The following is a 12,835-nucleotide window of genomic DNA, read 5'->3' as shown; positions in this document are numbered from 1 at the left end:
ACTCTTAAGTTGTCAGGAACTACCCAGGGGTCATCATGAATTCAACAATGGGGCTGCGTCCTGAATCACATATTTCTGCTTTTTACTACCAGTAGGTACTACAGCTGCCCCTAGAAAGTATGTACTTTGCACGCAGTATGCATCCAATTGAGACATACCACTTTGTCATAACATCGCGCCTTGAAATTTGCCCACATCCGTCGCAGTCCAGCGACATTCGTCCCCAGCTGTTGTGACTCGCACGTTGCACTGTGCACAGGATTGTGGGTCAGAATAGCCAGAAAAGCCTGCTGGCTTGCATACTGCAAAATACGACCGGATGAAGTAGGACATCCTGGTATTCTTGCCATACTGCATGTGACATACTATGTATTGGGACATACTACAAACTTTTTTTTTTTTTACATACTATATTAATATAGTATGGAAGTATGAAATGCGGAACGCAGCCTGGCTCTCCCATCACTGGGGGGAGGAGCCAATAGCAGGCCTCTGACTGGGGTGTGAACCTATGACCTTGTCCTCGGTCAGCTCCAGGACTAGGACCGTGTTGAGGGGGACACTTCCTGAGGGTGTTGCTCAGTACTCTTAACTTTAACACCCACACTAGGACCACTAGCAAATAATGGACAGAACAACAGGGATAGCGCCTGGAGATGCTTAATGTTACAACTAGGATCTTCCAGAGATGTTTGTTCTGTCAACTTAGTTTAACAGTCAAATTGAGATCTGTGGCGTGGACAGGAGTGGACTGTAGTGTCCTCCTCTGTTGTCTCCGGGAAGCCAAAGGTGGACACACACACTAACGGTCTTACTTCAGAGTTTACTGTCCCACACTTGTTACTGTTACATCGTTAGCAAAAATATAACAGAACTGACAAAACTAGAATGCAAAGGAAAAGCAGAGTTGCAGAACAACAACGACAACAGCTGTCCAGTCGACCTTTGACCTCGTCCTGGTGGGGCGGTCGTGTGTGTCGCTGATCCTAAACGTCGGGGGCGTTGTGTCGTCTCGTGTGCCACTCAAATCTCCCTCCTTCCTGGTCAGGGATCCGCAATTTCCTTCCGTTCTCCGGGTGAAGTCGATCAAATAGATATCAACATTATCAACACTCTCACTCCCAGTTAACAGAGTAACAGCTCTAAGACGTGGTTCCTGGTGGTCCCAACTCAGACTTGTTCTCCCAAATGATGCTGATGTTGGTCTTGTTGTTGTTGTTTACATACATGTAAGGTGGTTCTGTAAACTGGCCTCAGAGAGAGCACATGGGAGCGCAAGGAGGAGTGCAGCAGTGGCAATTTAAAGTGACTGAAGCACACAAATCTGGAGAGAGACAGAGAGAGAGAGAGAGAGAGAGAGAGAGAGAGAGAGAGAGAGAGAGAGAGGGAAAGAGACAGAGAGAGAGAGAGAGAGAGAGAGAGAGTGTGAGAGGGAGAGAGACAGAGGGAGAGAGAGAGAGAGAGAGAGAGAGAGGAGGTAATGAGCACTAGGAGTGAGACAACACCAGGGAGAAGGACAGAATGTGTGTTGGAGATGGAGAAGAACAGCTAGAGAAGAACAGCTAGAGAAGAAAGAGAGAACAGCTAGAAAGAGAGGCACCAAAAGCCTCTGATCACTGTCCATGACGCTGGCAGCTCAAAGTACTGTTGCCTTTAATTCGGTCATCCGGTCATCCAATCATCCATCCATCCGTCCGTCCATCATCCATCCGCCCGTCATCCATCCATCATCCGTCCGTCTCTGTGTGACGCCGTCCCTCGTGGTCCAGTGGGGGGTCTCTCTCACTGCTCCTCCAGCCAGGAGGGCTGCTCCGCCCCGGGGGGCTTCAGCTTGATGTTGAACTGTTTGAGCGTCTGCTCCAGCTGCTGCTGGTTCCCAGCGAAGTACGCCGACACGGCGTTATGGAAGAGAAGCAGCTGCTTGTGCATCACCTTCACCTGGGGAGGGCAGCACACACACACGCACGCAGACGCACACACAGACGCGCGCACGCGCACACAGACGCGCGCACGCACACGCACACACACAGACGCACGCACGCACGCACACACGCGCACACACACACACACACGCACGCCCGCACACACACACACACACACGCACACACACGCACACACACGGAGAGTAGTGAGTAGGGTGTGTGTGTGTGTGTGTTAGGGCTGTAAACTCAGCTCAGAAATGATATGAGAATATCTCTCTTAAACATTTTTGTAAAATTGAATACATTTCATTATTGGTATTATTATAGAAAATTACGCAATTATAATGGAACTGGTCAGTACCAGTTCTAGCCACAAGAGCGTGCTCGCCACCTATTGTCAAGCACAAACTGTAAAGTGAAATAATATTTTGTGTCTGTCTGACAACATTCAAGTGTTGATGGGATTTCGAGAAGGCTATTCAAGTAATACCCAGTGAACATGACAGGGCCAAAGGGTCCTTTTACCAGGCTATAGCCTGTAGCCCATGGATGTATTAGCTGTAGCCTAGCCAACTGTATTAGCTGTAGCCTAGCCAACTGTATTAGCTGTAGCCTAGCCAACTGTATTAGCTGTAGCCTAGCCAACTGTATTAGCTATAGCCTAGCCAACTGTATTAGCTATAGCCTAGCCAACTGAAAACAAAAGCAGAGGAATGGACGGACGATGCCACATGCAGTATGGCAAAAAATACCAGGATGTCCTATTACATCCAGTCACATTTTGCAGTAGGCAAGCCAGCAGGCTTTTCAGGCTCTGACTCACAATCGTGTGCTAAGCAAAAATGATGTCACATGTACAAGTCGTGACAGCCGTAGATGAATGTCGCTTTATGGAGTGTGACAGATTTGAGCAAATTTCAAGGTGCAATGTTATGACTAAGTGGTATGTCCCTATTGTATGCTTACTGTGTGCAAGGTACGTACTTTCTTGGGGCAGCTGTAGTACATACTGGTAGTAGTAGAGAGAGACAGAGGTAGAGAGAGAGGGGGTGTGTGCTTCTGTGCATGTGTGCACTCTTGTGTAGGGCTGCAACATTCCGGGAATACTCAAAGTTGGAAAATTTCCATGGGAATTTATGGCAATTAACGGGAATAAACTGGGAATTTGGGGGCTATTTATACTAACTGTATTTACCTTTTCATAAACAGACATAAATATAAACATATTGTTTTGTCATAAACTGACATGCAAGCAAACATTTCTAATACAAATTTTTTTTTAAATATTTTTTTTTACTTATTTGTGACTAGAATTTTAATGTATTCTACAGCCCTCATGGTGTATAGGATGCTAGAAATGAGCTGTGCATTGGATGGATGAATGCACTGCACATGTGATGGAAGAATGAACAGTACAGGGTTGAAATTCAACTGAATTTGCATTAAATCAGCTTGTTTTACCCAAGATCATGCTGCAAGATCTAGAATTTCATTTTATGTTTTTTCTAGGCTACATCTAAGTTCCCTGTTCTAGGGGTCTGCGGTGGTGTAGCGGTCTAATGCATCGTGTTCAGGTGCAGCTGCCCACCAGGGACCGGTGGTCTCGCCAGATCAGAGTATGGCCGGAACCAGAGGGAGGGGCCTATTGGGCCACCGCTCCCCTTGGGTGGTTAGTTTAATCTGGGCTTGAGAGTTTGTCACACAACAGCAACCCTGTCTGGTGCTGGGATTACGGTTGAGAGCTGAGACAGTCAAGGAGTCTCTCCCTTTCACACTGCCGACCGGCTGGGTTGTGTGACGAATATTCAAGTCAGTAGGGGGTAACTGGACACTAGGTCAAATTGGACCAAATTGGATGAAAACTGGATAAAATCTTAAAATAAGTATATAAAATAGTTGGAAAAAAAGCTGTTATAGGCTACAAAAAAAAAAGCCAAGCTTAACTTCCCATGGAAAATTTCCGGAAAGTTTCCGGAAATATACCAGAAATGATCCGCCCCTTTGCAACCCTACTCTTGTGTGTGTGTGTGTGTGTGTGGAGCGGCTGGTTGACAAAGAGGGGGTGTGGCCTGCGTACCTTGTTCTCCTCCAGGAACTTGAGTTTGATGATGACGTCGGAGCGTAGGCGTTCGTACTTGTCCTTGTGGACCTGGTACTGCTGCTGGGCGGAGTCGATGCGGGCCATGGTCACCGCGTCCTTCGGACCCAGACTCAGCTCCTCCAGGTCCGCCCGGTACGCATCGAACTCCAGCCTGGGGGGAGGGGGAGAGAGATGAAGAGAGGAGAGGAGTCGGGGGGGGGGGAGGAGGGAGGAGGAGAGGAGGGGGAGAGGAGAGGGGTCGGGGGGGGAGGAGGGAGGAGGGGGAGAGATGAAGAGAGGAGAGGAGTCGGGGGGGGGGAGGAGGGAGGAGAGATGAAGAGAGGAGAGGAGTCGGGGGGGAGGAGGGAGGAGGAGGAGAGATGAAGAGAGGAGAGGAGTCGGGGGGGAGGAGGGAGGAGGAGGAGAGATGAAGAGAGGAGAGGAGTCGGGGGGGAGGAGGGAGGAGGAGGAGAGGAGGGGGAGAGATGAAGAGAGGAGAGGAGTCGGGGGGGGGGGGGGTAGGAGGAGGAGAGATGAAGAGAGGAGTCGGGGGGGGGAGGAGGGAGGAGGAGGAGAGGAGGGAAATGAAGAGAGGACAGGAGGGAGAAGAGAGGAGGAGGAGGAGAGGAGGGAGGAGGAGGAGGGGGGGAGATGAAGAGAGGAGAGGAGTCGGGGGGGGAGGAGAGGAGGGGGAGAGATGAAGAGAGGAGAGGAGTCGGGAGGGGGGGGGAGGAGGAGAGATGAAGAGAGGAGAGGAGTCGGGGGGGGGGGAGGATGAGGAGAACAGAGGAGAGGAGGGAGGAGGAGAGGAGGGGGGGAGATGAAGAGAGGAGAGGAGGGGGAGAGATGAAGAGAGGAGAGGGGTCGGGGGGGGGGAGGGAGGAGGAGGGAGAAGAGAGGAGGAGAACAGAGGAGAGGAGGGAGGGATGAGATGAGGAAAGGAGGAGGGAGGAGAAGAAGAGAGGAAAGGTTATCGGTGATTATTGCATTAAAAGTATAGCATTTAAAAATAAAAATAAAAATAAAGTAATACTAATGTTAAGAGATTGACAGTGGATGTTTTGTGTCCCTACAGCATTAATGAGACAAAATATTATAGAGAAAATATTATAATAATTCTGTGTTCAGGTTCGGATTCCACAAGCCAAAACAAATCACTTAGTTTTAAAACGGTGTTCAAGATGATAAGGTTGAGTACGAGAATGGAACAAGAACTTGAGACCAGTTACAAAACAACCAAACTCAATTTGGGACTGCAGATGAAAATGAGCTTTTATAGCTAAATCTGGCCCATTTGCCTTGTGCTTACTGACGTGCACTGTTTGAAACATGGTACGAGAGCGTCCGGGCGGCTGAATGTGACGCTGGACTTTGAGCAGCGGCGCTGGCGTCGTTCTCACCTGGCGCCCTCGTACATCTTGATGGTCATCAGCGTGTCCTCCATGGTCTTGTTGACCAGCGTGTTGATGCTGGACACAAAGAAGTTGATGGCCCCTAGCAGCGTCTCCCCGTTCTTACACAGCAGTTTCTGGGTCTCCGCGTTGTAGCCGAACTCATCCTGGATGGACACAACGCCAGGTCAGTCAGCGCAGGTACACACTCACGCACACACACATGCATACATACGCGCACACACACACATACATACATGCACACGCACACACACACACAGATCAGATATCACAATCAAATCTGTTTTCATGAATGAAATAAATGTTGAAGTTGATTATATTAGTTTGCTATTCTTGCGATTTGCCTTCAGCAGTAGATTATGCTCTTAGTCACTTGTTAAGTGAAAGGAGATGCACTTGTGAGTTCTAGTGAGTAGCAGTACACTGACTTCCTATGTTAAATGCAATTATTCTAAGTCGCTTTGGATAAAAGCGTCTGCTAAATGACTAATGTATCAATTTCTGGATTTCGTCCATATCGTCGTCATCGTCATCAACATTCATCCCTCTCCTCATCACAGCCAATAATCTGCAGCGTTTGGTGGGTTTACCCGTAGCTCGGGCGACTTCTGGCTGAGGTCGGCGAAGGCGTCGCCCAGCGCGTGCTGCGTCTGCACCATGCTGTAGAAGTGGTTGGTCAGCGCCCGGGCCAGACGCAGCACGCTCTCGTACTTCCTCTTGGTGTCCCGGAGGACCTCGATCTGGGCCTCCAGCTCCATGTCCACCGTCCGCGAGCCCCGGCCAAAACGCTCCGAGATCATCTGCTTAGTGCACTGAGGGAGGGAGAGATGGAGGAAGGGAGAGAGTGTGGGGGGGGGGGGGGGGAAGGGAGAGAGAGAGAGGGAGAGAGAGAGGAGGGAGAGAGAGGGAGGAAGGGAGAGAGTGTGGGGGGGGGGGGGAAAGAGAGAGAGAGGAGAAAGAGAGAGGAGGGAGAGAGAGGGAGGAAGGGAGAGAGTGGGGGGGAGAGAAAGAGAGAGGAGGGAGAGAGAGAGGAGGGAGAGAGAGTGAGGAAGGGAGATAGAGAGAGAGGGAGAGAGAGAGAGACAGAGAGAAGGAGAGACAGGGAGAGAGATACGGAGGGAAAGAGAGGGAGAGAAACAGAGGGAGCGAGAAGGAGAGAGAGGAGGGGGAGAGAGAGGGAGAGAGAAAGAGAGAGAGAAGGAGAGAGAGACAGGGAGAGAGATACGGAGGGAAAGAGAGGGAGAGAAACAGAGGGAGCGAGAAGGAGAGAGAGGAGGGGGAGAGAGAGAGGAGAGATAAAGAGAGAGGAGGAAGTGAAGGAGACGCAGACGTAGGGTACGAGTCACTTAACCTAAACCAGGCCAGGTCCAGCCTGGCTTATGTGCATGGCTGGCTTGTTTCTGTTCAGGGCTGGTAGGATGGAAGCTAGTCATGCCACTGAAATAGCTGTGAATTGAAATGACATGAAATAATGTCTGATAAATTAAGATAGGTCTTGTCACCTGGACACATCAGTTCCAATGCTTCCAATGCTAATCCAGCACAATGAGAGCGGGATAGCCAGTAAGCTCATGGGCTCACAACAACTAGCAGCAGCTTCCATAACATTAATGGTAGCGGTCAGTGGCTAAAGCAGTTACACTGATGATTCCTGTAATGTTAGCTATTTTGCTGCAATTAGTTAAACTTCTGTTTCTGGACAGAGGCAAGGGATAAGAAGATTGCAGTGAAAGGATGAACGTGTGGAGGTTTGGGGTATAGTCCCATAAAATCATCCCCACCGGGACCTTGAACCCCATTCTCCCGGGTGGGAGTCCTATGTTCTCTCCACTACTCTACTTGTGCAGTGGAGATCGGCGGGTTGATTTTGGTGTCCTTCTTTATTTTGGTGTGCTGGGACTACTGCCTCTAGTGGTGCCAACAGAGAAATGCAGGTCAACTTTGTCCGGAGTGACGGAGGGAGGGAGGGAGGGAGGGAGGGAGTGATAACCGGATGAACGCTATACTAGGTGCGCTGGCTTACAGCCACGCACAAAAACAGGAACAGACTGCCGGGTATCGTCAAAGTCTGCCGCAAAATCGCAGCCACGACCTTGAATGACATTCCTCATGTGTATAAGGCTAGAACCTAGAACCTAGAACCCTGAAGGAGGCCCGGTCAGTCCTGGCTGGTACTAGCCTCCCGCTGTCCAGGGAGCTCAAGTTGCTTCCATCTGGCCGCAGATACAATCTGCCAAGACGCAGGACCAATAGACTTAAGAACCCAATGATCCAGGCAGCCAATGGCCTTTTAAAATAACTCAATGTGATGTGCGTGCAGACAGAGAGACAAACAGACAGACGGGTTGACACGGACAGACAGACAGACAGATAGACGGGTTGACACGGACAGACAGACAGGCTAGAGGGAGGTACCTTGTAGGTGTTGAGGCTCCACTTTTTCACAAAGTCCAGTTTCTCAACGGCGACGCCCCGATTGGCATCATCGGACGCCATGGAAGAGCCGCTGGTGCTGTGGTGCATGCTGGAACCTGGGGGTGGGGAGGCATACTCATCAGACCAGGTATGGAAGAGAAACACACACACACACACACACACACACACACACTTCTATTCTACAATCCTACTGTCCTTGTCTAGCCAGCTCCATCATGACCCCCAAATCAGACCTCGGTCAAATCAGACCTGGGTCAAATCAGACCTGGGTCAAATCAGACCTGGGTCAAATCAGACCTGGGTCAAATCAGACCTGGGTCAAATCAGACCTGGGTCAAATACTATTTGCAAATGCTGTCTAATACTTGTGGTGCGTGAGATTTTTCCTACTGGGTGCCAATCAAAAGCATATTGATAACTTTCAAATACAACTAAGTCATTGATCCGTTGACTTGACTCTGTCTGCCCCACATCACCATGTTGAAGCATGCTGAGCACAGTGAGTGAGTGAGTGAGTGAGTGAGTGAGTGAGTGAGTGAGTGAGTGAGTGAGTGAGTGAGTGAAGGAGAGTGAGTGAGTGGAGTGAAGGAGAGTGAGTGAGTGAGTGAGTGAGTGAGTGAGTGAGTGAGTGAGTGAGTGAGTGAGTGAGTGGAGTGAAGGAGAGTGAGTGAGTGAGTGAGTGAGTGAGTGAGTGAGTGAGTGAGTGAGTGGAGTGAAGGAGAGTGAGTGAGTGAGTGAGTGAGTGAGTGAGTGAGTGAGTGAGTGAGTGAAGGAGAGTGAGTGAGTGAGTGAGTGAGTGAGTGAGTGAAGGAGAGTGAGTGAATGACAGATAAGATGCAGTGACTCACTGAGTGAGCTCTATCATTGTGTGAGAGGAAGTGGGCGGGCCTTAGGGATTAGTCTGGTAAATGTTCTAAGACCGGAGCCCCACCCCCAACCTTGACTTAAGCCAATGGAGGTGACGACCTCTGCCTGCTCCTACCTGGGTAGTCGTCTGATTGGCTGGCTATGCGGCTGGCGGTGGAGTGGCTGGGGGGGCTACTAATGCGCCTGGCCTTCATACGCAGGTCTGGACACGGCCGTGGGGGGGCAGAGGTCAGGTGAGAGGTCAGGAAGGGGGCGTGGGGGTGGTGGCGGTACAGGTATCGGGGTGGGGGGGGGTGGGTGGGTGGTTAGAAGGTGTGAGGTGGATTTGGCGCGAGTGCAACCAAGGTGGGTCGTTTCAAGGGCAACACTCATTGGCATTGAGGGAGTTGTTGTTGTTGTTGTGGACGACAGCATGAAGTGTTACATGTGGTACACACGACAACGACAACAGCAGTGGTTGGAGGCAGGGAGGAGAGAGGGAGGGAGGAGAGAGAGATGGAGAGAGGGAGGGATGGAGATAGGCAGAGAGGAGAGAGAGAGGGATGGAGAGAGGTGGTACACACGACAACGACAACAGCAGTGGTTGGAGGCAGGGAGGAGAGAGGGAGGGAGGAGAGAGAGATGGAGAGAGGGAGGGATGGAGATAGGCAGAGAGGAGAGAGAGAGGGATGGAGAGAGGGAGGGATGGAGAGAGGAAGGGATGGAGAGAGGCAGAGAGGAGAGAGGGAAGTATGGAGAGAGGGAGGGATGGAGAGAGGGAGGGATGGAGAGAGGAGAGAGGGAGGTATGGAGAGAGGGAGGGATGGAGAGAAAGAGATGGAGAGAGGAGAGACGAGAGGATGGGATGGTGAGAGGGAGGGATGGAGAGAGGAAGAGATGGAGAGAGGAGAGGGAGGGATGGAGAGAGGGATGGAGGAGGAGACAGGAGAGGATGGAGAAGGAAAGGGTGGTGGAGGACGGAGAGAACGACAGCAGAGATGGGAGAGAAACAGAAAAACACAGGTGGTTAGAGCACGACAATCAGACGACAGTGACAACAATGCAACAAAAAACCAAGACGCACAACAAAGGCGATGGATGATGTCAGTCAGCACGCTACAGCGATGGATGATGTCACTCAGCGCGCTACAGCGTGGTGTGGTGGGCTTGGACGTGAACGCTGTAGCTGACTTCACATGAACCAGAGTCACAAACATCCTCCAGTCCCTGATCCATCCCTAGACATTACTATTCCTGAAGCGCTTTCATTCAGCGAAGGACACAGAAACATGACAAGACACCCAATGTAATCATCCCTTGAAAGACCGGCTTGGCAGAAGAGAGAGAGATAAAAGACAGCGTGAATCTGCCGAGTCAGAATCAGCTCCCTGTGTCCACAGAGAGAGAGATGAAGCAGCTCCCTGTGTCCACAGAGAGAGAGATGAAGCAGCTCCCTGTGTCCACAGAGAGAGAGATGAAGCAGCTCCCTGTGTCCACAGAGAGAGAGATGAAGCAGCTCCCTGTGTCCACAGAGAGAGAGATGAAGCAGCTCCCTGTGTCCACAGAGAGAGATGAAGCAGCTCCCTGTGTCCACAGAGAGAGAGATGAAGCAGCTCCCTGTGTCCACAGAGAGAGAGATGAAGCAGCTCCCTGTGTCCACAGAGAGAACCATGACCCTGAGTAGGACAGAGACCCAGATCCGGAGCGGGAGAGAGAGAGAGAGTCGTGCGTGAAGGTGACGCCGTGGCGAGCGTCCCCCTGGAACGAGGCGGCGGCCCGGCGATCCCCGGAGAAAGAGCCAGACAGCAGAGAGAGAGACGGTGTGTTTCCTGACCTGCTCTGAATTTCACAAAACTGTCTGAATACGCCTGACTTCAGTACAACCCGGAAAGCTTTACTTCAGTAAAAAAAATTGCATGTTCCAGCTTTGAAGAGTTTCCAAGTTTTACTCAATGCAAAAGTCAGGCTTACCCAGTTAGCACCCCCCTGCTCTGACCTGAAGCGCTCTGGCTGGGACTAGCGTGAATATTACAAAGGCCACGCCGCTGGAAGGTGTCTGATGACGACGCGCTGGTCACGTTAAGACTATACAGGGGAACCCAGAGACACAGCCCAGGCTATGGATGACATTCACACAGGGCTTACCTCTTCATCTGTGATCTGGGCTCTCTATAGCTGCCATCCCGTACGAGCTACAGAGTAGAGCACAGGCATGTCCAATCAGGCTGAACCTTCTGCTCTCTTCACTAATTAGTGGATTGGGAGCAGCTGTGGTGGCGCCACATTGCACTACCAAAGTCTGCTTGGATGGAATCCGCACAGGTCTTATTAGCTCAAATTTCCAGATCTAGCTTGTCTTCAACTTGACAAACTCACCAGGGACTTTTGAGTTGAACGAGGGGAGTGCTGAAACATTTCATTCCGCTCCCAAAACAACAGTAGACTTCTAACGCCCTGGACAGACGTAGTGCCAACGACATGTTGTAGCCTAGCACAGTAATAGAGCTGGATCTGCTTCTCGTCTCTGCTTAGTGGCTAGACCTAGTTTACTTGACATTCTCTAGGAGCCTGTCTGCTAAGTGCTTATTGTGTTTTGTTATATGATTCGCTTAAATATCCTATTACGGACTACAGGGATAGCTAACGTTTAACGGCTTACCATGTTGGCAACATCTCTGTTACTATTTATCTACTCTACTGATGGACATGTCTGTCCTACGGAGTATTTAGCCCATGTTTATAGCTCCATAGACAAACATTTACCAATAGACAAACATTTTCCAGGAGCTTGCTTGATCGTCTTGTTGAGAGAGGTCAGGGAAGAATTTTTACAGCTCACTTTTTCAGCCCCTGAGTGAACTGTTTTTGTTGCTTCCCTCTGGAATCTGTAGGGGTGGGATCTATGGGATCTATGTCTATCCTAGACAGAGTGACACATGCACATCCATAAACCAAAAAGGGCAGGTGCCGAGCCAAAACAAGAGATATCAAAATGAAAAAGAGCGGACTCGCACACTGCTGGGCTCCATGGTGAAGGCATTTATTGTACCTGAATCAAACGTGTGACGTCATCGATGAAGAGCTTTGCTCGAAACGTCACACGTTTGATTCAGGTACAATAAATGCCTTAACCATGGAGCCCAGCAGTGTGCGAGTCCGCTCTTTTTCATTTTGATATCTATGTCTATCCTCCCATTGCTCTTTGTAAAGCACAATGTGTTGCCTCTGTGTATGAAAGGCGCTGTACAAAAAGTTTGATTTGATTTAGAGGTGACGTTACACTGAGTGAATATAACTTTACCGACAGATCTTTTTTTTTTTGTCATGTATCGTAACAATAAATCCTCAATCTGGCAGACTATTCCTGTGAAATGGTTTTACAGGTATATACCACAGGCCACACAATTAAACGCACACGATGCGTGGCTGGTTGAGAGAGGCCATTTTACGGGATGAAATTCACACAGGATTTCGCTCTAATTTGCGATGTTGTTTCTTTGTGATGTATGTGGCCCTCAAACCGACAGCCAGCCCTGTGCTGTGTTTTTTCGCTACACGAAAGCGGATGGTCCCCAGGCGAACCCTGCAGAGAACACAGAGATTGAATGAACCCCGTCTGACGTCACTCCTACCCACACTGGCGGCCTCTGGCCTCTCTCCAGAGAGGGGCTATTTTTGGGTGCGGGTGGGCACTATAAACTGGTAATGGCAAAAAATGTTGACTCGGCGTGGCCAAAGTGCCAATGGAAAAACGCAGAGAGAGAGAGAGAGAGAGAGAGAGAGAGACCAAAGGACCAAGGGAGGAGAGAACAGACACAGAGAGAGAGAGAGAGAGAGAGAGAGAGAGAAAGAGACCAAAGGACCAAGGGAGGAGAGAACAGACACAGAGATAAAGAGTTATAAAGCTGAGTAAGTGAAATCTATGAAGCCACCTATTCCTGTAACTGGGATACGTCTGTTAAAACCAGGGTTGTAGTGGACAGCAGGACCTGAGAGAGACATGAGAGAGAGAGAGAGAGAGAGAGACAGAGAGACATGAGGAGAGAGACATTAGAGAGAGACATGAGAGAGAGACATTAGAGAGAGACATGAGAGAGAGAGACATGAGAGAGAGAGAGAGAGAGAAAGAGAGACAGAGA

The 12,835-nt window shown here is 50.0% G+C and overlaps 2 protein-coding genes across 2 annotated transcripts in view; one reads left to right on the top strand and one right to left on the bottom strand.

Annotated features, from left to right (window-relative positions):
* Positions 1-340: 340 nt before the first annotated feature.
* arfip2b (ADP-ribosylation factor interacting protein 2b) lies at positions 341-7,961 on the bottom strand. The gene is made up of 5 exons (XM_084450177.1): positions 7,830-7,961; positions 6,005-6,226; positions 5,403-5,560; positions 4,000-4,174; positions 341-1,938 (listed from the first exon to the last, which is right to left on the bottom strand). The coding sequence occupies exons 1-5, from the start codon at positions 7,935-7,937 to the stop codon at positions 1,783-1,785; spliced, it is 819 nt and encodes a 272-aa protein (XP_084306303.1). The 5' UTR covers positions 7,938-7,961; the 3' UTR covers positions 341-1,782.
* An 897-nt stretch (positions 7,962-8,858) lies between these two features.
* Positions 8,859-12,835, top strand: part of dchs1b (dachsous cadherin-related 1b) — a gene marked incomplete at both ends in the record, with an annotated part of 64,284 nt that continues 60,307 nt past the window's right edge. The window contains one exon of the mRNA XM_084450392.1: positions 8,859-8,950. Coding sequence (XP_084306518.1) covers positions 8,859-8,950 — 92 coding nt within the window. The remainder of the gene's footprint in view (positions 8,951-12,835) is intronic.

Source organism: Borostomias antarcticus (genome assembly GCF_949987555.1).
Source record: "Borostomias antarcticus genome assembly, chromosome: 15".
In the NCBI taxonomy this organism is placed as follows: domain Eukaryota; kingdom Metazoa; phylum Chordata; class Actinopteri; order Stomiiformes; family Stomiidae; genus Borostomias; species Borostomias antarcticus.
The sequence above is the reverse complement of the archived record's forward strand: the minus strand, read 5'-3'. Positions and strand labels throughout refer to the sequence as shown.